Below are 24787 nucleotides of genomic sequence, written 5' to 3'. Positions count from 1 at the left end.
CCTTCCGGCCCTCAGGGCGCTCTCTGAGTGTCTAAGGCAAGAGGCTGCTGCCCAGAGGGCCGGAGGCACAGGAAGCACAGGGAAGGCCCACTGCGGGGACTGTGAATGGTGGGGACAGTCAGGGCCTCGGCTGCAGTTACTGGTGATGTGACAGCTGAACGGTGGTGCCAGGGGGTGCTGCAGAAAGCCTGATTTCTCCGGTTTTGGGGCTCCCCTAGCCTTCGCTCGATCGCTGGGTCTCCTCCGTGTGCCCCACCCGGGTCATCTTGCTCTGGCCATGGTGCCAGTCGGGCAGGTTTGCTCAGCAGCGGGCCATCAGAATCACCTGGGCAGGCTTTCTTCTTTTCCTTAACAGCACAGCTTCCTGGACCCACGCTCAGAGCCTCTGCTCCTTTGCTGGAGAGGGAGTCGGCATTATGACACATCCCCAGGTGCTTTGGAACCCCCTCTCCAACTGTGAGGAGCCCTAAAAAAGGGCTTTGCTCCAGGACCAAACAGCAAGGGAAGAAGGACCAGGGCTAAGTGTGTGAGTGTGTGTGTGTGTGTGTGTGTGTATGTGTTTGTGTGCGCACGCGGGAAGAAAGAACAGGACTGAATGTGTGTGTGCATGCTTGTGCGTGTGTGCGTGTGCATGTGTGTGCACCAGCTTACAGTTCAGGTGGGAATGAAAGTTACTTTTTCAGGCTCTGTGTGATGCAGAATGGTTCCTCACTTCCCTCCTTTGCTGGCCACCTGTATCTCTCCCAACCTTCCTAGAGTTGACTTCCTGGGGTTTGGGACCAGGCCTGGGGTGGGTGGGAGTGGGGGAGAGGCTTTAGGGGCCGATCAGCAAGGAGGGTGCACCTGTATTGGGGCTTCGTGGCCCTGGTGCCGGGGTTGGACCCCTGAAAGAAATGACATTCTTTTGAAGTCCCCTGCTGAGATTGGCCACCCCTGAGCACCTCCTACGTACCAGGCTCTGGGGTGTCAGTAAGAAGTCCTCCCGAGCCTGCAGCCTCAGAGGGCGCCCATCTCATGGGGGGCACAGCCCTGTGGGCCAGGAGTCCTGAGGGAGGAAGGTGGGGGTTCTGGGTCCGAGGGAGTGTATTCAGGGTGGGGTGTGGGCCGGGAGGCCTCCGGGGGAAGCTGCTGTCAGAGGAAGCAGAGGGCTCTTCCAGGCGGAGGAGGCAGCTTGGCCAAGGGTGTGGGGCTAAGAAGAGCCACAGGTGGCTCCACAGCCCCTTGGGGTCGTCCCCCTGATGCTTCCAGCTGTTGAACCCAAGTCGTGTGCTGCCAGGGTGGATCTGCCAGGCTGAGTCGGGGAGGTGGCTGGGTTTCTGGGCTCACTTGTCCTTGATGCAGGGACCAGCCAAGGGCCCGGCTGCTCCGGCTCCGGCAGTCACGACTCCCGGGTGATGCTGTGGAAGGGGAGGGGGAAGGCACAGGGAGAGCTGCCTCCCTCCAGTTCATGCGCCCAGGCCCCCACGGGTAGGGAGGGGGGCTCTGGGGCGTGAACTGTGCCACAGTGTTGGTCCTGCCTGAGGGCTGGGAGCCATTATGGGGCAACACTCAAGACAGCCGGGAGATGGGTGCCCTGCTGGTATAGGGGGTCTGAGTAGGGGGCAACGACATCCACTGACTAGGGCACCTGGGACACATCAAACGGCACCTGGCACCCATTAGTGCTCAAGAGATAGAACTCTTGTCATCAGCAAATATTCGTCTGCTGAGCCCACACTTTGCTGTGGGCCCTGTGTTGGAGGCTGAGGGTCCAGAGATGATGAGGCTTTCATTCCTGCCCTTTGCATTGCAGATGTGGGTGCGTGCCTGTGCGCGTGCATGGATATATACGTGTTTGTGCACGTACACCCGCACGGGGTGGGAGGACAAGAAGGTACCTGATTCCAGCACAATAAGATGACTGTTAGAAAGGGCATTTCCGGTGTTTAGAGAGAGAGCCCAGGGGAGGAGGAACCTGCGGCAGCCTGGGGGAGTCTGGGAAGGCTTCCCAGAGAAGGCAGCACTCAGCTGGAAGGACGAGGAGGCGATTACCAGGTGCAGGGAGGAAGGGGGGACAACCTGGTCACGGGCTGCTCTGTGCTGAGCTCTGTGGTTCTCTGTGACTGAAGCCACCGCCCTCTGGGAGGCTTCAAGACCCCACCTGCCCTGTGTAGCTGTAGGGGCTGGCCCCACCCTCCAGCCAGCTGGCTCCGCATCTCCACCTGCAGACATACGTGTGCTACACTGAGGAAGGAGGAGGAGGAGGTGAAAGAAGGCTGGGACTATCCCTTCTTCTACCTCTACCTGCTCTCCCACCGAAGGAAGAAGTCCCCTTGACGGTGGAATCCCATCAGGGAGAAGGTCAAGGACACAGGATGGGGGTCTGGGCATCAGGTGTATTGGAACCGTGCGTGGCCCTGCTGATGGCTGTCCTTTCCTTCCCCCGTCCAGGTTGTGTTTCTCCCCTACGTGCCGGAGCCTGGAAGCTTGTGCCGGCTGCAAGAATACTACGACACAAGGGTCCAGATGTGCTGCAGCAAGTGTCCACCTGGTGAGGGGCAGGCGCTGGGGCTCTCACCCTGAGACTAGCTGGGTGCCCGGGGGCTGGTGCCTTGAAGGGAGTGGCTGTGTACAGGGGTTACGGGGTTAGGGTCACGGCCTTTGATGCTTCCTTTCCACCCCATGCTCCCTCTTTCTTCTGGGCCTTTGCACATGCTGTTCCCTCTCCCTGGTGCCCTTCCCAGCTCTCTTCCCCTGGTTCACTCCTGCCTATCCTTTAGACCTCTGCTTAGATGTCCCCCTCCTCCAGGAGGCCTGCCTGCACTGCCTGGCCAGATTTGCCTCCTCCTCTGAGTGCCCATTAGCCCTTGGCATTCCCCATGGCAGCAGTTCTTTTCTCACTGTGTGATCATAGTCTGCCTCTCTTTTGTCACCCCCACTATGTGCTCCTCAGAGCAGGGTCTGTGGTTTGTTTCCACTGAATCCCCAGTACCTGGACAATGCCTGGCATGTAGTGGGTGCTCAGTGCATGTTTGACTGAATCAATGACTACATTACCCATTTCACAGATGGTGGACCTGAGGCCTAACCCCAGTTGGGAAAGCCAGGTGGCCCACGTCCTGGTGCTGTCCATCCATTCATTCATTTATATGATCATTCCTATAATATTATAAAGCATCTGCTGGGAGTCAAGCACTGTTCTGCATGCTGAGAATACAGCAGAGAGCAAGGCAGATTAAATTCTCACCCTCATGGACTTTGCATTCTAATAGAGGCACAGACAAACAGGCCAATAGAGGAAATAGACATGTGGTCCTATCAGAGAGCAAGTTCTGTGAAGGAAACAAGGTAGAGGAAGGCAGGTGGAGACAGACAAAGGAAGACGTGCTGTGTTATATGGAGTGGTCCTGGAAGGCCTTTCTGAGGAGCTGACAGGTGGGTAGAGACATGCAGGAGGTGAGAGAGTGAGTCATGCAAATATACCAGGAACAGCATGTGCAAAGGCCCTGTGGTGTTAGCCTGTTTGGTGAACTTGGAGGACAGTGAGGCCACTGTGTGGCCCAGAGTGGATAAGTAAGCAGGGAACACAGTAAGGGATTTAGATTTTATTCTGCAGGATCCAGAAAACCGTTGGAGAGCTTTGAGGCATTAGCCTGAGATGTGGATAGGCACATACGTACCTAACACCTCCCGTGGCCATTTAAAGAGGCCCCAGAAGGAGTGACTCTTCTTTCTTCTCTTAACTGGCAAGGTCTTGGTAAGAAGTTACTAGATTGGCCCAGCAGTGAAGATGGCAGGATGAAAATGGGGGCAGATGCTCAGAAGAGAAACTTCTTAAAGATTTGCCTTCGTGTTCTACCAGCCACTGGCATGCCTTCTTTGCAGGCCTTCGGGAGTCCTGTGTCTTCATTCTTGATAAGATACCAGGGATGGCTACTCGTGCCCACCCCCACTTTTTTTTTTTTAACCTTTCCCAGCTGGAGAATTTTAGCCTACTATAAAGAAGACAGGAGCTGACAAACCAGTTCTCACTAAAGTGTTATTGACTAATAGGACAGGTCCAATGGTGGAATCCCAGGCATCTGAAGAGAGCAGAGGGGAAGATATTTTATGAGCACTGAGGGGTTCAGAGATGGAGTGACAGCTGGTCCACGCTTGATGGGAGATCAGTTGATGCAGAAGTCAAAAGCTCCCATCAAAGAGCCTTCCCAGGCGGACCCAGAACCCTGGGGCTCTGAGGAACAGAGGATGAGCCCCAAACCCTCCTCGCCACCACCCCACTGAGACTCCTGGCCTTGCTTTCTCAGGCCACCGCGTGCAATCCTTATGCAACAAGACCACAGACACAGTGTGTGAACCCTGCGAGAAGAGCACATACACCCAGCTCTGGAACTTGGTTCCCGCGTGCTTTAGTTGTAACTCCCGCTGCAGCTCCGGTGAGTCGCCCAGAGAGAGGGCTGGTGGTCCTGGCATCCTTCCCTGGCCACCATGCCCTCCAGCCCCTTTGCCTGAGAGTGCATGCACAGCGCTTTACTGTTTATTAAAGGCATCCTCATCCTCTATCTCAGCAGGGGGCAGGCCGGCCAAGGGCAGCAGTGGGAAAACTGTGCCCCCTGTTGTAGGGTTGAGGAGGTTGGGCCTCGGAAAGCAGGCATGCTCGCTCATGCTGGGATGGAGACCCTGTGACAGATTGTCTTTTTGCCCCGTGCTGAGGGCAGTTCACCTGTCTGCTGGAGATCAGAGCTCTCTGTGGTTGGTGGGGCTGGCTGGGGAGATGGGGTGGGCGTGGTGGCGGGCAGGGCCGGTGGAGGCAGGAATGACCCTTGGCTGTCTTCTTGCTCCTGTAGACCAGACAGAAACTCAAGCCTGCACTCCAAAACAGAACCGCATCTGCACCTGCAAACCGGGCTGGTACTGCACACTGGGGAGGCAGGAGGGGTGCCGGCTGTGCGTGCCACTGCGCAAATGTGGCCCTGGCTTCGGCGTGGCCAAACCGGGTACGGGGCCAGTGGTCCTTGGGGACCCCCTTAGGCCTCTCCTTCTTGGGAACGTCAGTGGCAGCCAGGTGCCTGTTACCCATCTGTCCACCCGTCCCAATTCACTCTTCCCTCCAGCACTCCTGGTTAGGCACCTACTGCGTGCTAGGCCCCGGGGAGTCCGAGATGGAGCACATTAAGCCCCAAGCTACGGGGAAATGAGATGGAAGATGAAGTCACTAGAATTAGTTAAGGACAAGCTGCCCAGCTCTGTGTGTGTGTGGGTGGGTGTGTCTGTGTGTGGGTGTGCGTGCGCGCATGCGTGTGTGTTTCGTGGGGTAGAGGTGCAGACGGAACCCCGCGGGCCTCTGAGACTTCCCTGCTCCAGTTCCCCTGGAGCCAGGGCCCACCTGTTCCACGGAGTATCTGAGTTGGTGACAGTTTCCGATTTCTCCCTGAAGGAACGGCAACATCAGATGTCCTGTGTGCTCCCTGTGCCCCGGGGACATTCTCCAACACCACATCGTCCACAGATACTTGCAGGCCCCACCAGATGTGAGTAGCTGAGTCCTTTGCTTCTGGAGGAACAGAGGTGGGGTGGGGGTGCTGTCCCTGGACGATCATGAGGCCTGGAGCGCAAAACAGCCGGGCCACCATGCCTGGAATCCCCCCAGTTACTCCCTTGGGTTGAGGCATTGCTGAGCCCTGTTCAACACCAGGACTGGTTTATCTGACAGTGGGTCGGTCCCTGGACAGACAACACGGTGAACAGGAGCCTTGCCTTGGAAGTCAAGACTGGGTGGGAGGCATTGGGAAAAGTCGGGTGGGGACAGGAAGGGACAGTCTTGTAAGAGGGCGTGGCACAGGAACTCACTCCCCTAGCCTAGCTGCTGGGCTCCCTGCACGCTGGCCTGGCTCCTGCGAGTGAGCCCAGCTACCCTGAGCCACTCGGTCCTCTGTTGCCCCCTGACCAAGCCTCCTCCCCGTCAGCTGTAGCTCGGTAGTCATCCCCGGCACCGCAAGGATGGATGCTGTCTGCACGTCTGTGCTCCCTACCCAGAAAGTGGTCCCCGGCCCAGCCCCCACGAGATCCCAACATGTGGAGCCGACTCCAGGGACCAGCACAGCCCCAAGTACCTCCATCCCACTCCCGATGGTCCCAAGTCATCCAAGTTCCCCAGTTGAAGGGCAGAACGCCGGGAACATCTCTCTTCCAATTGGTGAGTCACAGGAGGGCCCTTTCATCCTTTTTTTCTTCCTCTCTTCCTCCCTTCCTCCCTCCTCTCTCGGAGTCTTACCGAGAGCCTGTTGGGGGCTGGATCCTGTGCTGCAGCCAGGGGTGCACGTGGCGTTGAAATCTCCTTCTCCCAAGACTTGGTAATGCCACTGCGAATTCCTGGGTGGGGAGAGGTAGGGTCAGCGTTTTATTTGAAAGTGGAGATGGTCTCCTGGTTGCTATTTCTGACAAACCCATTAAGCTGTAAAGACAGTGGCCTAGGCCAGGTCACCTCATGGGCCTCCCTTCGGGGGTTAGGACTGCCTCAGCCCAGAAGTCTCACACTCGTGGCCCTCAGGCTGAGTGTGGCCCACAGACGTATTTTGTTTGGTCCACGGATTCTGGTTTGTCTGCTTTGTAATTGAATTTGAGAGCCTCTAGACGGGGCTTGCCCCTCGCCTGCGACAGCCCCAGTCATCTTTGGTTGTTGAATGACCTGCCCTGCCCTGACCGGACCTGGAACCCCTGGTACACTTGAATTTGCATTTTGCAGCTGTTTCAAGCTTTTCTTTTCCTTCCAGGACTGATTGTGGGTGTGACAGCCTTGGGTGTGCTAATATTAGTCGTCGTGAACTGTGTCATCATGACCCAGAAGAAAAGTAAGATTCCATTCCTTCCTTTTCTCATCCATTTATTCATTCATTGGTTCAGGAAGCTTTTCTGGGGCACCTCCTGTGCGTCCAGCACTGGGCACAGCCTTCTGGGTGGGACAGACCTGCGTATGGTAGTCCCTGTTCTTAGGAGCATAGAGCCTGGGGCAGAAGGCACTTCCCATAACTTATCTCCTGAAAGACAAGACACCATCAAGGCTTATCCCAGAGGGTAGGAGTCCAAGATTCTTGTCTGGGGGATTCAGGCCTTCCCGAGCAGGTGACATATGAGCTGGGCAAGATTTTGGTGGGGACAGAAGAGCAGGAAAGAAAGGGCGAAGCAGAGGGCATGGTCTGAGCAAAGTGGGGCAGGGGCTGAAGAATGGTGGGGGGCGGCGGGAGGGGAGAGGAGCAGTGTCGGGCCAGCTGGAGACTCAGGTATAGAGGCTTCTCTGCACCTTGTCGGGAGATGATTGCTTCCCTTGGGGCTGCTTCTCTTTGGGCCCCATGCTCCCTCCTAGCGAGAACAGACATGGCCTGAGGAAGTCACTCCCTGACTCGCCCCCTCTCTCCTTTTTGCAGAGAAGCCCTTCTGCCTGCAAGGAGACGCCAAGGTGGTGAGTGCCCCACTGCCTCCCCCCTCCTTCTCCCCTGGTCCCCTTCCTGCTGGGCTGGGTTGTCCCATGGGAAGCAGTGGGTTCTTTCGGATGATCTGTCCAGTTTCAGGGAGGGTGCAGAGCCCTAGGAGGCTGAGGAAAGGCCGGCCACACCCTCCATGGGCTAATAAAGGAGACTGTGAGTGTGAAAGGCCACATCAGGGAGCAGGGGGCTAGTGCTGTCAGTGGTAGGCGTGTGGTCACGGGCGCACGGTGTGACCTTGGGCGGACGTGAAATTGCTCATGGCTCTGTTTCCTCACCATTCAGTGGGGACAGTGTCTCCTCAGCCCAGCTTGCGAGGTGGTGCTTTTCACCCAGCTGGCACCAGTTCTCAGCAGCTCCGTGATGTTTAACAAAGCACTTCCTCACGGAGCCGTGGTTTTCAAACTGAGTGCTGAGGTAACCTGGCGTTCCCCAAAGGGCCCTGCCTGGGGGTCATCTCTGGGGTTGAGGTGGAGGCCAGGGCCCTGAGTCCTCCCCCAGCTTCAGCCACAGCAGCTCACCTCTGATCTTTTTTATGAAGCAGGGTCTGTGCAGGATTTCTGCTAGAAACAAAACACTGATGTAGTATTTTATCAGTTCACCGTCAGGAAGGCATTTGGCAGCAAGTAACCAAAAACTTAAGGGTGACCTAAAAGGGCTTTATTTTCTCTCATACCATGAAGTCAAGGGGCCGACAGCAGCTGGAGTGGTTGAGTTGCGCCCTTCCATGAGGCCAGCAGGACCCCAGGCTCTGCCATCTTTAGTGTGTTGTCCTTTGTTTTCTTGCTTTTGACCTATGTCATCGTAAGATGGTGATCACCACTGCAAACGTGACCTCCAGGTTTGAGGCAGGAAGAAGAGGGGAAAACATCCAGGACAGCCATGCTCCCTTTTACAGGGAACTGCATGCTTTCCTAGAAGCCCTGGGTAGACTTCTCCTTTTATTTCTTTGTCTTATGTCTCTGGCCAGATGGTGCAAGGGAGGCTGGGAAACGGGCTGCTTTGCTTTCCTAGCCTTTACAGTGGAGGAGGACCTGGGAGAGGGCTTGGAAATGGCTGTGGGGTGATGTAACGCACTCTGTCTGCTGCAACCCCATACCCGGTAGGCAGGGCAGGTTTTTTTTACCCAGTTTTACAGATGAGGAAACAAGAGTCCAAAGCCTTCCCTCCATGTCCCCTGTCCTGCTGGGACAGGGTTTTTCAGCCTCAGCTGTATTCATGTTTGGGGCCTGATAATTCTTTGTCTTGAGGGGCTATCCGGTGCATTGCAGGCTGCTCGGCGATGTCGCTGGCCTCTCCCTCACAGATGCCGGTAGCATCGTCTCCCGGCAATGAGAACCAAAATGTCTCCAGGCATTGTCAAAGGTTCCCTGGAGGACAGAACCGCCCCTGGTTGGGAACCAGTGCCTGAGGGTTACACAGGGTTTTGGATGTGGTAGGAACCAGAGACTGATTTCATCTCCCAACTGTGCTGATGAGAAAAGCAGTGCAGAGAGGGAAGGCGACTTGCCCAAGGGCACACAGCAGTATGTCTCTGGACTCCTGGCCCAGTACTCTTTGACCTGCCCTCTGGTACTTCAGCAGACAGAAACACTGGTTTGGGAGCTCAAACCATTTCTCATTCCCCCAGCGTGCGAATGCCACGCCTTCCTTTTTCTGGCTTCAGTCCAGTGGTGCTGACAGCTGCTGGCTGGCCTGTAGCCACAACTCCCCTTTCGCTTCACTCAGTTTTGTGTTCATGAATGTGAACTACTGTTTGTTGAGTGCTGTTGTGTTTGGAGCCCAATGACATGTTGGTCACTGGCCCTCCAGGTGGGAAAAACCCCCAAACCCCTGATTTGTGCTGTTTGCTCGTTTCTGTGTTATAAACTCCCACTGTGGCCAATTTTAAGCTACCCAGACCTTACTGAATGTGGAGCTGGGAAGAAACACACACAGGTTTGAGCTGGTCCAGCACCACACTGGCTGAGCCCCGGGCCAAGCTGTGTATCCTCACACACCCCCTGTGAGGTACACAGTAGCATCATCCCCATTTCACAGAGGGAGAAACTGAGACTCAGGGAGATTCAGTTACTCAGGGAAGGTTAGACTCAGGGAGTGGCAGAGCCCAGGTTTGAAACTCAGTCTGAATCTGCAGGCCTTGTTTTTACCACCATCCTGTTCGCCCAGGGCAGACTTTCACAGTTGTTTCCAGGATCCCCATCCCCAGCAGGGCCTGGCCTCAAAGGTTGGTCACCTTCCCAGCTGCCCATCAGTGCCCGGCCTCCCAGCCCTGCCCTCACCCCCGCACTCAGCCTGTGCCCCGCTCTGCTCCTCAGCTGGCTGGCGGTGGTCCCCACTAATGGCTGCGTAGTCACCCTCCTGCCTAGGCTGCTGGGGTTGAGAAGACGGTGTCTCAGCACCGCCCTGTCCCTCCTGCTATAGAAATAATACCAAGGCATGGCGGGACAGAGGCTTCCCTTTGTTCAGAAAAGGCCAGTGAATCCATGTGTGCGAGCTCACGCACAGTCACCCCCACAAACACACACATTCACATGCAAGTCCTTAATTCATAAAGAGGGAGAATGTTTCTGAGGTGCTGAACATGGGCCAGGCACAGTACTGGGCATTATTTAGTCTCCCAGCCATGCTATGCCCGACACAGGCAATGTGAGTATTGTCCCAATTTTACAGCCCAGGAATCTTAGGCTCAGAGAAGTGAAGTAACTTTCCCGAGGTCACACAGCTAATGAGAATGGCCTGAGACAAAAACCTAGGAAAGCCTCTCTTCACCACCTCCAGCACACTCATTGCACCACACACAGACGTGCACACATGCCCCACCACACATAGGCAGATGAGTGTGCAGGCTTCATACTCCCGCATACCTGCATAGACAGGTGTGTGAGCCTCGGGAACACACGGAAGCAGACCCAGCCAGCGGCTTTGTCAGCGTCTCTGCTTCTGCCGGTGCCTGGGCCTGGCTAGTAAGTGAGGGGGACAGACTTGCGGCATCATGTTTGTTGAATGAGCCCCTCAGTGCTCCCCCAACTGGGGTCCCAGCCCAAGGAACAGGACTCAGAATGCATCTGCCCATCTCAGAGCCTGCCTGAACTTGGCCACTTGTTACTTTGGGGGAGGGAGACAGGCTGTGACCTTTGTGGGTTTCTGTTCTGCACCGCCCTAGCCACCAGCATAAAAGCGGGACACAGACAGAAAAGCCCCTTCTCTGGAGGTTGTGAGGAATGACATTTGGATGCTTCTCCTCCTCCTCCCCCTCCCTCTCCCCCACCTGTCTAAGCTCAGAGCAGGGCTGGGGGGTGGGGTCCAATACCAAGGTCAGACCATCTGAGCGAAGGTTCAGCATGAACTTGAAATGCCCTCCCTTCCTCTAGAGTCGGGGGCAGTGAACCAGGGAGGCAGGACTCAGCGGGAAGCACGCAGTGCTGGTACACTGATCTGGGCTTCTGTGCCTGCCAGAGACCAGCTGTGTGATACTGAGCAGGAGACTCGCCCTCTCTGGGCCTCCGTGGCCTCACGGGGACTGCTTGCGAAGGATCCATCCAGCCTGCAGTGAGAGTCTGTGAGCTGGCCTCAGGACACAGAGGACTCAGGAGGGCTCAGGCAGGGCTGGGGGCCCAGGGCTGCGGGGATCGGCAGAGCTGCTCCATCAGCCCAGGGAAGGTACTCCCATCTGCCAGTGCTCAGAGCACGCCTGGAATTGTAGTTCCCTCAGGAATGAGGCCGGGGTGGGCCTCAGCCCTCCCTGTGTCCTGCACCTCTGACCCTTCCCTCCCCCAACCGTGCTAGGCTGGGTCCCTCTAGCATCTCTCTCACCTTGGACCCTCTCGTCCTGGGCAGACCAGGACAGTGGGGGAGAATGTGGCCCCTCTGTCTTCTTTCTTTCTGGAATCCAATGATCTCCCAAAACCCCACAGCGAGGGCTTGTGCGCCTGTTCAGTTAGTGCTGACAAGCAACGCCTCAGAGTGAAATTCCCGTGTGCACCCAGCACGGGTGTCCGGAAACAGGGCCCTTCGTCTCGAGCCTCCAGGGCTGAAACCCCAGACACTCAGGAAGGGCTGGTAGGTTCTAGCCCAGAGGCACCCCGTCCTAGCTGTGTGAACTTGGGCAGGCAAACTCAATCGCTCTGGGCTTCGGTTTCCACGTTTGCAAAGTGAGGACACACTGGGCTCCTGGAAGGATGGGTACAGATGGTGTCTGGAAGGGCTTCAGCACAGTGCTTGGCACTGGATGGATTCAAGTGTTGGCTAATATTTTATTATTGTTGTTGTGATTCATAAAAGTCCAGACAGTCAACACTTAGGCTTTTTGGATCATCTGGTTTCGGTCATAGCTACTCAAACCTGCCATTGTTGTGGGAAAGCAGCCACAGACGCTACATAAACAGATGGGAGCAGCTGTGTGCCAATAAAACTGTATTTATGGACACTAAAATTTGAACTTCACATAACTTCAGGTCATGAAATATCATTCTTTAAATATTTTTTCAACCGTCAGAAACTGTAAAAACCATTTTTAGCTCACAGTCTGTACAGAAACAGCGACAGGCTGGACTTTGCCCAGGACAGTAGCTTGGACAGTAGTTTGCATAGCCCTGAATTAACCAACCCTTGACTGGCGCTTGCTGTGCAACAGGCAGTGTTCTGAGTGCTTTACAAAACTCAGCCATTTAATCTTCACAACCGCCTCGGGGGTAGGTTGTTATTTTCCCTTCATAGATGAAAAAACAGAGGCACAGAGAGGTTGAGTGAATTGTCCAAGGTTGCAGAGCTAGTGAGTGATGGAGTCATGATTTGTATACATGTGATCTGGTTCCAGAATCCAGCTCCTCGGCTGCTAAGCTGAGCCACCTCATTCTGGGCTGTTGGGGTGACCTTAGGAAAGTCGCTCTTCTTCTCTGGGCCTCTGCTTCCTAATGCAAAATGAGGATGAACATCCTGGCCCACCTCTAAGACTCTTCGGTGCACAGGGCCACGTGGCCTCTGCCCTCTTAGGGCTCACACTCCGGTGGGGAAGGCAGATGCTAATCATGGAAGCCATGGAGAACCACACATCCTAGACGTGCTGTGCGGGGGAAGAGTGTGTAGGCATGGGCGGAAGTGCTGTGTAAACTGTGAAGTGCTGACGGTGGTGAGAAGGAAGAGGGGCCGAGAGGCTGGGGCAGGGGCTGACTGCCCTCCGTCCTCTCCTCCCCATCCAGCCACACCTGCCCGCAGACAAGGCCCGAGGTGCCCCAGGCCCCGAGCAGCAGCACCTGCTGACCACGGCGCCAAGCTCCAGCAGCAGCTCCCTGGAGAGCTCGGCCAGCGCCACGGACCGGAGGGCGCCCACCAGGTCCCAGCTGCAGGCGCCGGGTGCAGAGACGGCCGGCGGGGCTGGGGAGGCCCAGGCTGGCTCCTGCAGCTCAGGTAAGAGGCAGGAGCCCACCTGGCTTCATCCCCCCGCCCTCCGCCCCTGGTTTCCATATAAGCCATCTCATCCGGGGCCTCCCCTGCAGGACGAGGTCTGAGCTCCTGGTAGGACACTGGGACCCTGTGCCACCAGCCCTGGCTCCCCTCAGCCTTGCCTCCCTCCACCCCTCAGGTGCACATGAGCCACAGGCTTCTTTCTGTTCTCTGAAGCCACCACCTCCCTCCCACCTCTGCCCTGTGGGTTCTCTCACCAGGAACATCTTTCCTTCTAGACTGACTCAGCTTGTCCTCTGAGTCCTCCATACCCAAGCAGGGAGTTTTCCTACATATTATAATATATATAAAATATATTGTGTATAAAATAGCATAAACATAATAGTACATATTAATAGTATATTGTATTAAAAATAGTATATATTGATATATTAATAACATTATATACATTAATGTTACATATAACATACAGTGCATTATAGCATATAACAGTATTATATGTCAATATTATAAGTCACTACATGAAAATATATTAATATTATATGTACCATAACATAATATAATTAATATAATGTATCATAATTATGCTTATTGTATATTATTATGTTATTATAATACAGTATTATTATATTAATTCCTATTATATTTCCTCATCCTATCAGATGAAGAAACTAAGGCCTAGAGAGGTTAAACAGCTTTTTCAAGGTCACAGCTAGTAAACAGAAAAGCCAGGAATCACCTTTGGGCTCTCAGGGTCAGGGTCCAGAGCCTGTGGCTAGAAAGCCGAGGGAGTTAAGTGATGTCTCTGGGGCTTCACTCCCTGTGGCCTGTTACCCGGTCTTTTTGGGCCTGGGGCATCGGGTTGTGGGGTCTGGAGAAGCCCATGCCCTGTTTACACCATCTGCATTTTGCCTTGCACTTGGTCTGTGACCAGGGTCACCCCTGGTGAACATCTGCAGTGCCCACATTGGAGGCGGCCCCTGCAGGGATCCCCCAGAAAGCCGGGGGCTTCCTTGGGTGTGCTTTGTAGTGAGTGGCCAAGTCCACTGGCCTGCATCTCTCCCTCCCATCTGGCAGTGCTGGCTGGTGGGTCAAGGCAGTGACCATCATTCTGTGATGCCCTCCTCGCCGCTCTGGTGCCGTGAGGATCTGAGCAGTCTCCTTAACCCCATCGAGCCTCAGTTTCCCAGTCTGGAGATAAGAGTGGCAGCTCCTTGGCAGGGCTGCAGCACGCTTTCCTACCTGCCACCGGACTCAGGGAGTGGACTGGGGTGTCCGCTTTTATATTCCCACCATAGCCCGCCCTCATCAGTGTGATGTCTTGTCAATGGCCCCTGCCCCAGCCTAAAAACTCCCCGAGGAGGGGATAGGGTCAGTGGCTGGAGCAGCAGGTGGCCCTAAATGTTTGTCAAATGAGTGAGTGAGATTCAAATATAGACTCTTGGTCTTCATCCAACTCTGAGACTCCTCTTTCTGCTTTCTGGGTGATACCTCTCCCACACCCATCCTGGTGTGGCCCCCATGTGGACCCCTGAACTTGTCTGCCCACCCCCTCTACCCTCACTTCTCTGCTCCTTCCCCAGCTGTCTCTCTGGCATCTGCCCTCCCCTTCTCTCCCTCCCACCCAAACACCTCTCTCCACTGTGGGAACGGGTAAACCTCAGATCTTTGCCCCTTCGTGGTCTCCTGTCTGCCCCCGCACTGTCTTGTTCATGATGTGCAAAGGCCGTGGTGACTCTGGGTGACATTTGGGTGCTGTGGAGGCACAAGGTGGAAATTTCCTCCCAGCTCAGTAATTTCAGTCCTCCCTCCTCTGGGCCTGTTTGAGGCTGTTCTGAGCCAAGCACTTGCTGGCTCCATCTTCCTCCCAGGCTTCCCTGGAGTCTGAAAACAAACTAGACTGGAATACAAACAGCCAGCCCTCCCTGCGCCCCCAGGACACTCAGCAGGTCCCTATAGAAACAGAAGCAGTAGCTGTTAGTTTTTGAGGGGCGCTTTTGTGTCCAGCCCTTACTCTGCTCTCAGCTTATCCATCACCCAGTCCCTCACCAACTCAGGACACCTAGATGTCCTGCATGGCTGGGAGGGCTGGGAGGGCTGAACCTGTGACCTGGAGCCCTTCCTGCCTGTCTGCGGGTCCTGTGTAGCCAGGCCTCCCCAGTCTGGCTCCCATCCTGCCTGTTTGTGGGTCCCGTGTAGCCAGGCCTCCCTGATCTGGTTCCCAAGGGAAGCTACACATTCATGTTTTTAAAATGTAAACTCCTGAATTTTAAATGTTGACAGCCAATTCACTTAGAAACACTACTACCTAAAAGAATAGAACATGCCTGTGAGCTGGGTTTTATTCATTCACATAGGACCACAGTGGGGAATGATCAGAAAGGCCCTGCCATCCTGGGCCACGGAGGTTTCTTGGAGGTGGTGGCCTTTGGATTGAGGCCTGAGTAGAGGAAGGAATGAGCTGTGGGAATAATGAGGAGCGTTCCAGGCTAAGGGAGCAGCATATGCAAAGGCCCTGAGGCTTGAGGGGGCTCAAGGAGCTGCAGGGAGGTGGGTCTGGCTAGAAGAAACCCAGCCAAGATCTCAGAGCGGCAGGAGTTGGGGCAGGAGAAGGCAGGCACCAGATCATGCACGGCCTTGTAGGTGTTTTGAGCAGCCAAAAAAGTGATCTGCCAGGTTTAAAAGGGCTAGCTCTGGCTGCTGGTGGAGAACAGACTGCAGAGGGGCTGGGTAGAAGCCAGGAGGCAGGTGGAGGCTGTTCACACTAGTCCAGGTGGGAGTGAATGGTGGTGTGCAGGAGGTGGTGAACTTGAAGAATCTTTGGAAGGTGGACCCGGTAGGAATTGCTGGTCTATTGGATGTAGGGGTGAGGGAAGGATGAGTCTGAGGGCTATGGGACTGAGCATCGGGGTGGAATGGCATCCATGTGAACTGAGATGAGGAAGAGCAGGTTGGATGGGAGACGGGATGGGATCAAGTTGAGGTACAGAAGAGGCAGTTGGATATATGGACCCAGTGTTCAGCTCCTGCTTCATTGAGCTTGCCTTGAGGGGCCATGCAGGCTCCTGAGATACAGCAATGAACAGGGCAAAGTCATCCATGGCAAGGGTCCTTAGATTCAATTTATAGCTGGGCAAACTGAGGCTCCAAGAGGTTAAGTGACTTGGCCAAGTTTATGAAGGCAGAGCAGGGATTCAAACCCAGATCGTCAGGCTGCAGAGCTCAAGGCATCCTGGCCTCAGTGATGCAGACAAACTACCAACCCCTACCCCATCCGGGAATCCCAGATTTACGAAATTTTAGAGGCAGCTCTGCATGGAAGAAAAAGATTTGCTGTAAATAAAGACAAGCTCAGGGTCAATGTTTAATTTCCATAAAGGAGCAATTTTCAAGCCCTTTGGTGCTGATTCCTTGGCACAGAGATGATGGGCCAGTGACAGGCTTCTCACCCTTTCATAGTTGGTGTGGCCGGGGCTGCTGACGCCTTCCTGCAGTTACAGGAGAGTATTCCATCTTCACTGCTTGACGAGTATTCTGTAATATGTACTTCCTGTCCCGGCTCACTTCTCTGGTTCTTCGTGGGCAGTGTGTTTTGTTCTTGGAACACCTTCGTATGCTTTGTATAATTGGCTCCTCCTGTCTATGGGGTGAATGGGGTGGGGTATGCTTGTTTGACAGGTGAGGCACACGAAGGTTTAAGGGACTGACCCAAGGTTACACAGCAGAGCTGGGCTAGAAACGGGGCCTCTTGGCTCCTGGCCCAGTGCTCTTTCCCCAGTTGTCTTGACCTGTCTCTTGGGCAGACGACCGGCTGTGAAGACTCCGCCCAATCCAAGACCTGGACTGACCGCCCTCTCCTGTCTTTTGTTTAGCAGAGCCATCCTCTGGCGGCCACGGAACCCAGGTCAATGTCACCTGCATTGTCAATGTTTGCAGCAGCTCGGACCATGGCTTTCAATGCCCTTCCCAGGCCAGCTCCACAACAGGAGACACAGACACCAGCCCCTCGGGCTCCCCGAAAGATGAGCAGGTCCCCTTCTCCAAGGAGGAATGCCCTCTTCAGTCCCAGCCGGGAGTTCCAGAGACTCTGCTGCAGAGCCCAGAGGAGAAGCCCCTGCCCCTCGGCGTGCCTGATGCCGGGATGAAGTCCAGTTAACCAGGCTGGTGTGGGCTGTCTCACAGCCAATCTGGGCTGATCCCTGGTCCCTCTAGGCCCCTCACCTCCAGGACTCTGGCTCTTTCTGGGCCGAATTCCTTTTGTGGTTTCCACAGCCTCAGCCTTCCTGTCACCTGCAGGCAGAAGAATGAGGCTGGGAGAGTCATGTGTGTCTTGTCCTGACGTGCGTCTTTCTTGGAAGGCTGGTGGACACAGATGTGCCGGGCAGCCCGGGGCAAGCCCCTGCCTCTCTGAGAGCTGCCCCATCGCCGGCCCTGTCGGCTTGGCTTCTGGAGCCCTTGTTTTTTTGTTTTTGGGTTTTTTTTGTTTGTTTGTTTATTTGAACCCTTGGGCTCTACCTGGCTCTGGCTTCCTGCTTGGGAGGGGGGATGCTGTGTGCGTCATTCGTGGAGAAGGGGCGGGGCTTTAGCCTGAATGTGAGGCTGCAGGATGGTGGGGGGGGGGGAGCGGTGTGTCATCAATCAGATGGTTCTGTGCAGAGAGGGGGTAGCAACCCCTGCAGGAGATGGGGGTCCCTCAGTTTTGCTCAGGACCCTTTGGAAACACCACCTCCAGATCCATTCCTGCTGCCTCCATCTCTTATACCATGGGGTGAAAACCAGATGCCCAGAGGGCCTGGGCAGACAGCCTGAATGAGTGCTGTGGCCTGGTTAAGATGGCAAACCTCTAACCAGAAACCTTCCAGCTTTAACGTGTGGCAATTAAAAAAAAAAGTAAGCATCGTGCGGACAAACAAGCCAACAATGTAACAAAGCCAAACTTTCAGAGTTTGCATCCTCTGCCTTTGACCTTCACTGTGATTTACCCACAGCTGCAGCCTACCCTCCCCCCACCACTGTCTGGTGTGGGGTTCCAAGGCCACGCCTTTTCCTATCAGGGAGTTGCAGGAACTGGAGATGACTGAGGCCCTGCAGCCGTCTCCTCCTACCTCAGCCTGGACCTTCCTCCTTTGCCTCCCGAGGGGATGCTCCTGTTTCTCTAGCCCCACTGTTCCTGGAGTCCCAGGTCCCGGTGGAGCCTCGGAACCACTTTAGCACTGTGCCTGCCGAGATCTTGAATGGACAGGAGATGCTGAGAGCCAGTCTTGGGTCTGCGTGTCTGTGTCGCGTGTTGTGGTTCTGTGTAGCCCATGGTGTTCAGGCCTGCCGGAAGCAGCTGAAGCCAACATGTTTGCCGAGAGATTCTTCCCAATTAAGGAGTCAGCCCGCTCCCCACGATCACATGCCCAGGCCATCCCTGCAGGTGGTGGACAAATGTGGCCTTAACTGGATTCTAGAAGGAAGGTGGATGGGGGCCTCCTTGAGAAGACATTTGGGTCCCAGATACTTGGATCCCTTATTGAAAAGTTCCACTGGACTTGAACTTGGCAGCTGAACTTTTGGAGGGTAGGAGAAGTCCAGCCATTATCATGAAGTGAAGAAAGGTTTCCCACCCTGGAATCCAGATGTCTCGCTGCCTGGACTGGCCAGGGTCTCCGGCCACATTGGACCCTTTACGGCTGTGGAGCACTTCTGCCCCCTGGTGGAGGACCTCAGCCTCCCTGCCATCACCCCAGCAGAGCAGGGATGAATTGGAAGGAGACGCTTTTGGGGTGTGGCCTTATTTTGTAACCAGAGTTGCCACCAGACTCTTGCTCAAAATCCACCAACCCCTCCTTGGAACAGGAACGAACATATATCTTTAAATCACAGGGTCTGGACACAAAGAAAGAAAGCAATAGGAAGAGAAAAACAAAAACTGGATGGAACCAGCTGAAACCAACATGGCGATGAATCTGACCTCCAACAGACTGAGTCTTATTCTACGCAGATTTTACTACATTAGCTACTAAATGACATACTTATTGGTGGCCATGACTGGAAATCACTGACCATAAAAGGATAGAAAAAGAGTGACACCCCCTTTCCAGGAAAGCCCTGGGTCTTTCCCAGAAAACTAACGCAGATGGCTCCCCATCATTAGTCTCACTCCTCCCCCATCATTCATCCTTACTCCTTAAAAGCAAGTCCCTCTTACCGTTAAGGCCAGAAGTTGATCTATGAATTAAGTCCCGTGTGTCCATACTCTGGTCATTGAATTAAGCTTGCACTGCTTTGATCTCAGCTTCGGTTTTGTTTTCGGTTGCCTGAACCTGAGTGGGAAAAAGAACCTTCTCCGCCAAGGGCCCAAGTCGGGGTTCATGCAGCCTAATTCAGTAACAGTTTCCCAGTCTGTGGGCTTGTGTTGGTCCCAAGACAAGAAGAGTTTGCACTGTATGTATCCCAGATAGCATTCCTGCTTATAAATAAACACTTTGTTTTTTTACACACTGACTACTGGCTCTGTCATCAGGTCTGAGTTGTGGTATGCCTGTGGTCCTGGTCCCTGCCACCAGTGTGAGGGGGAGAACGGGCCATGGCCACTGAATTCTGACAAGCCCATGGTGTGGCTGGACCCCAGAAGCACCCGCATTACAGCTGCCCTTGCTGAGAGCCTGACCACTCCCTCAGGCCTGTGAACAGTAGGAAGGTGGGTTTTTGCCCAGAACCACCCAGCTGACCTCCAGATACGCCCTCATCACATGCCCTGTTGCCTCGGTCTCCTTAGCTGAAGCTTGGGGTGGGAGTGGTCTCTGCAGATCTGTTCCTTCATGTGCAGCCCCCTTCTCATTCAGGGAAGCAAGACTCTGGCCTCCAGGAGGCCCCAATCTTGGGGACACCTCTGAGGTTCATCACTAGGTGCTCAGATTACAATCAGATAAGGTAAGGGGTCCCCAGGGAAAATAAAATCAGGCATGGCTTTCTTGACAGAAGAAAAGCCGTTTTTGGCCTGAGCCATTTTGTGATCTAAGCCTGGCCACAATGCGTGGCCTTGAACAGGTATCGGTATTTAATGATCTTAAGGGAACAAAAGGATGCAGAAACAAAGGACTGTTATCAGGCAAGAGAAGTAAGGATAGCAAAGATAATACGTCAGTTGTAAAGGCTCCCAGTTCTGTTTCAGTGGTAAAGGTTAGCATGAAGCTGTCAACCATCAGATCAGCTGGAACCTAAAGGGTGATGATGTTCGATTTTTCTGACCCTCGTGACTTCAGTCAACTAAAGCTTGGACTCTTTCCGCAATCCAAGCTCCTTCACGAGTATGCATGTACCCTTAGTTCAAAACTTCCCTAATTTTGCTGTTTGGGGAGACACTGCTTTGGAAATGATCCCCTGAGTTCTCCTTACGCGCTGCAAGTAATAATAAATCATTTCTTCTCCCGATCTTTGGCTTGGTTGTGTCTTTTGGTCTGACACCCACCAGGAGGCAAGTCCAGTTTTTCGGGTAACAGGATGAGCGTAGGAGCAGAGAAATGCCCTGGTCACTGCCAGGGGGTCAGGGGAAGGGTTCTAGAGATGATCTCTGACCTGTTCCTAAGGCATGAGCAGGAGTTTTCCAGAATAACAGGTCTGGAAGAGGTTTCCAGCAAAGGGAGTTCCTCATGTCAAGGCCTGGAGGGGAGAGGGACCCTGGCCCGTGAATTCAGTCAGCTTCCTTCCCTGCTCACTGTGACTCCTGTTGGGGGAACACTTGGTGGCGGGCCAGTGTCACGGGTCGGTAAAAAGAATTTACCAGAAACCAAGAGACGTTTAAGAACAAAGGGAAAGTTTAATAAGTTCACTGCTACAGGCAACAGTGGGCCCCATAGGCAAGAGCTGTCTGCGTGTGCACCAACTGTGAACGCGCAGGGTCTTTTACTGAGGAAGGGGCTGTGGACACAAAGAGATAGGGGAACAGAGGGTTTTTTTGGCTATAAGTGAGGTAAGGGGCTTTGGTATATGGGAGGATAGTGGACTTATGACTCCAGTAAGATGGAGACGTGGGCTCACACAAGGAAGGTGGTGGAATTTATGATTCCGATAAGGAGACGTGGGCTGGAACAAGTCAGCCTGAGCTACGGTGAGGCTAGTCATTTCCCAAGGCTGTTAATTCTGCTAAGTAAGGCAAACGCTTGTCAGGAGTTTATCTTCCAAAGAGGAGCAGGCAGATGCCTAAGGGCTGGAAGGTAGGGGGCCGCAGGGCCTCGGCGGGCACCAGGTGGCATTGCAAATCCCTCAGCAGATCTGTCTTTGTTCTCGGTGATTTCCTGGACCTCCTCTCCTCCCGTAGTCGGGCCCGCTACCCCGTCTCGGCCACTCATACCCTAAGACGGGGCTTGGCAAGCTTTTCCTGTAAAGAGCCACATGGTACATATTTGAGGCTTGGGAGGGTTTAAGGTTTCGGTCTCAAGTATTCAACTCTGCTGCTGAAGCGTGACAGTTGTCACAGACAGTGCATCAAAGAAGGGGTGTGGGGAAGGTTTTCCACACCACCAAGCAGTCCCCAATTCTCAGTGGACACTGATGAGGTGTCCTACAAATTAAACTCAGTTCTGGCACTATCTACCTATAGGTAGCACCAGATCCCACAGGTTAACGGCTCAGCCCCACAAGATACCCCCACAGCAAACCCCAATCTCAAGTCCAGGTTGTCACCTGTGCTTCTGTCCTATGGGCTATAAATCAGAGGTTTCCATGGCTGCCTCTTTGGATTCAATCATTAGTTAGAACAGCTTCCAAAGCTCAGGTACACGTTTACTTATGTTTCCCAGTTTATTATAAAGGATGCAATAAAGGATACAAACAAGCAGATAGAGAGGTACCCACGGTGAAGTCTGAAGGGTCCTGAGCCCAGGAGCTTCTGTCACTGTGGAACTGGGGATGCACTGCCCTCCCACCTGGGTACCGATGTGGAAGCCCATCAACGTGGAATCCCATTGTATCCTATAGAGCTTAATCTGCAGCCACCTCCTTCTTTCCAGAGGCCGGTGGTTGGGGCTGAAAGTTCCAACCCTCTAGTCACTTCACCTTTCTGGTGACCAGCCCTAACCTGAGGCTCTCTGGGGGCACCACCCTGAGTCACCTCGTTAGTATAAACTCAGAGCTGTTCAAAAGGGGGTCCTTATGAATGACAGAAGATACTCCAACACGCAGGAAATTCTAAGAGTTTTAGGAGCTCTATGCCAGGAACTGGACCAAGACCAAGTATATCTGTCATTATACCACAAGTGTGACCATATTCCAATGAAACTTTATACCAACAGGCAGCTGGTGGTTTGGGCCCGTGGTCTGTGGTTTGCCAACTCCTGTCCTAGACTTTGTCATTATGGATAACCACAGCCACAATCCCAGTTTCAGGCATCCCACTCTCCCTCACTGCAGCCCCAACCCCAGCACTGTCCTCTGTCTTTTTTTTTAATTTTATTTTTTATGGAAGTATAGTTGATTTACAATGTTAGCTTCAAGGGTACAGCAAAGCCATTCAGTTATAAATTTACACACACACACAGATACATATGTTTCAGATTCTTTTCCATTATAGCTTATTATAAGAAATTGAATATAGTTCCCTGTGCTATACAGTAGGTCCTTGTTGTTTATCTATTTTATATGTAGTAATGTGTATCTATTAATCCCAAACTCCTAATTTATCCCTGCCCCCCTTCCCCATTACATAACCATAGTTTGTTTTCTATGTCTGTCCTCCATCTTTTTGCCTCACTGGGACCTACAATCCATTCATTCTACCACTCTTCATCCGCTCCTGTCTTATCTGCCATAACCATTATGGTCAATCATTTTGTCCCGTGCATATAACCTCAACTCCCTGGACTTTCTCCTGCTTTAGTGTTCTCATTCTGAATTAAAGCCAACTTTCTGCACAGGCCATACCTGCACCTGTGCACCTGTACAGGGCAGGATTGAAAATAGTCAATCATGTGGACTGGTCTCACTTCAACTGCATGATCATTAAACTCTAAATATGTCCTTGGTACCTCTCAGCAGTCACAGTGTGTCCCCTTCCCACTTTCCTGGTGTATTAATTTCTTATTGCTGCTGGAACAAATGAGGCCAATTTAGTGGCTTAAAACAACATAAATTCATTCTCTTATAGTTCTGAACATCTCCTTGAAAATCAAGGTGTCACCAGGGAGACTAGGCTCTAGAGGAGTCTGTTTCTGAGGGCTCTAGGGGAGAATTTGTTTCCTTGCCTTCAGGTTCTAGAAGTAATTTCATTCCTAGGGTTGTGGCTCCTTCCTCCATTTTCAAAGCTGGCGGTATAAGAGCTTCTGTAGTCAGCTCTCCCTCTGCCTCCCACGTGTGATTATGTTGGGCCCACCCAGGTAATCCAGGTAACCTCCCCATCTCCAGATCCTGCCAGGGAACACATTCACGGATTTCAGGTTAGACGTCTTTGTAGAAAGCCCTTATCCAGCCTACCAACCCCCACCACCCATATACTCTTTAGGCAGACTATTCACACCCAGTCTTCCTCCTCAAACCTCTGACCTCACTCCATCCTTGTCTGTAGCTGGTTACCTGGCTGCCCATTTCACTGAGAAGATAGAATAAACATCACCCAAGAGAACATCCTAAGGCCCTCTCACCACATCCAACCTCCCACCTGCACCTGTGCCCAGGGCCTCAGCCTTCTCCCTATGAGTATGGAATAACTACGACTATGGATAAACACCTGGGCTGCTGGCTAAGGGCACGCACCTCTCTGTTCAGGATCTTAGAATCTCTCCCAAATCAAAGATGTTGCTCCAGCATCTCTCCTCCCTCCCTCCTTCAGCATTATCTTCCTGGTCTCCTACGTATTTCCTGTCTGCATGCAAACATACTGACGGTTCTCCCACTTAAAAAACAACATACTATCTTACACCCATTAAAATGGCAGAAAGAAAGAAAGATAGAAAGGAAGGAAGAAAGGAAGGAAGGAAGGGAGGAAGGGAGGGAGGAAGGAAGGAAGAAAGAAAGAAAGAAAGAAAAGAAAGAAAGAAAGAAAGAAAGAAAGAAAGAAAGAAAGAAAGAAAGAAAGAAAGGGAAGGAAAAGAAGAAAAGAAAAGAAAAGAGAAAAGGAAAAGAAAGAAAGAAAGAAGAAAGAAAGAAAGAAAGAAAGAAAGAAAGAAAGAAAGAAAGAAAGAAAGAAAGAAAGAAAGAAAGAAAGAAAGAAAGAAAGAAAAGAAAGAAAGAAAGAAAGAAAGAAGAAAGGAAGGAAGGAAGGAAAGAAAGAAAGAAAGATGCTATGAGTGTCCTAGACGGCATCTTCTTTCAGTAGAAGGTTGTTTTGTCTACGTTGAAAATCTGCTGTGCAGTGTAGCCACCTTCGTGTATTACCTTAGCTCAATCTTCTGGATAATCTGCCGCACCCTCTACATCAGCACTTGCTCTTCCCTTTTACTGTCATGTTACGGAGACGGCTTCTTTCCTTCAGCCTTGTGAACCAACCTCTGCTAGCTTCACCTTTTTTTCTGCAGCTTCCTCACATCTCAGCCTTCCAAGAATAGATGAGAAGTGGGGCCTTGCTCTGGGTTAGGCTTTGGCTTAAGGGAACGTTGCGGCTCGTTTGATCTTCTATCCACACCACTCAAACTTTCTCCGTGTCAGCAGTAAGGCTGTTTCAATCTCTCGTCATTCATGTGCCCACTGGAGCAGCGCTTTTAATTTCCTTCGAGAATTTACCTTCGTGTTTACAGTGTGGCTAACTGCTTGGCACAAGAGGTGTGGCCTTTAGCCTATCACAGCTTTTGACTTGCCTTCCTCACTCAAGCTTGATCATTTCTAGCTTTTGATTTAGCGTAAGAGACATGCAACTCTTCCTTTCACTTGAACTTAGAGGTCATTGTAGGGTTATTAACTGGCGTAATTTCAATATTGTCGTGTCTCAGGGAATAGGGAGGCCC

General features: G+C 53.0%; 1 protein-coding gene across 2 annotated transcripts in view; it reads left to right on the top strand.

Moving 5' to 3' along the window:
* Positions 1–20285, top strand: part of TNFRSF1B (TNF receptor superfamily member 1B) — a 36152-nt gene extending 15867 nt beyond the window's left edge. Inside the window, exons 2-10 of one of the 2 annotated variants that reach the window (XM_072975367.1) lie at positions 2431–2530; positions 4287–4415; positions 4827–4976; positions 5417–5510; positions 5946–6175; positions 6753–6830; positions 7404–7438; positions 12662–12869; positions 16742–20285. In XM_072975367.1, coding sequence (XP_072831468.1) covers positions 2431–2530; positions 4287–4415; positions 4827–4976; positions 5417–5510; positions 5946–6175; positions 6753–6830; positions 7404–7438; positions 12662–12869; positions 16742–17022 — 1305 coding nt within the window. In that variant the 3' untranslated portion in view covers positions 17023–20285. Of the gene's footprint in view, positions 1–2430; positions 2531–4286; positions 4416–4826; positions 4977–5416; positions 5511–5945; positions 6176–6752; positions 6831–7403; positions 7439–12661; positions 12870–16738 lie in introns of both variants that reach the window. The other variant, XM_072975366.1, reaches the window with a different exon arrangement.
* Positions 20286–24787: the final 4502 nt, after the last annotated feature.

The sequence above is a fragment of the Vicugna pacos genome, chromosome 13 (genome assembly GCF_048564905.1).
Source record: "Vicugna pacos chromosome 13, VicPac4, whole genome shotgun sequence".
NCBI classification, from domain to species: Eukaryota; Metazoa; Chordata; class Mammalia; order Artiodactyla; family Camelidae; genus Vicugna; species Vicugna pacos.
Note: the sequence above shows the minus strand (reverse complement) of the source record. Positions and strands in the feature narration are given on the sequence as shown.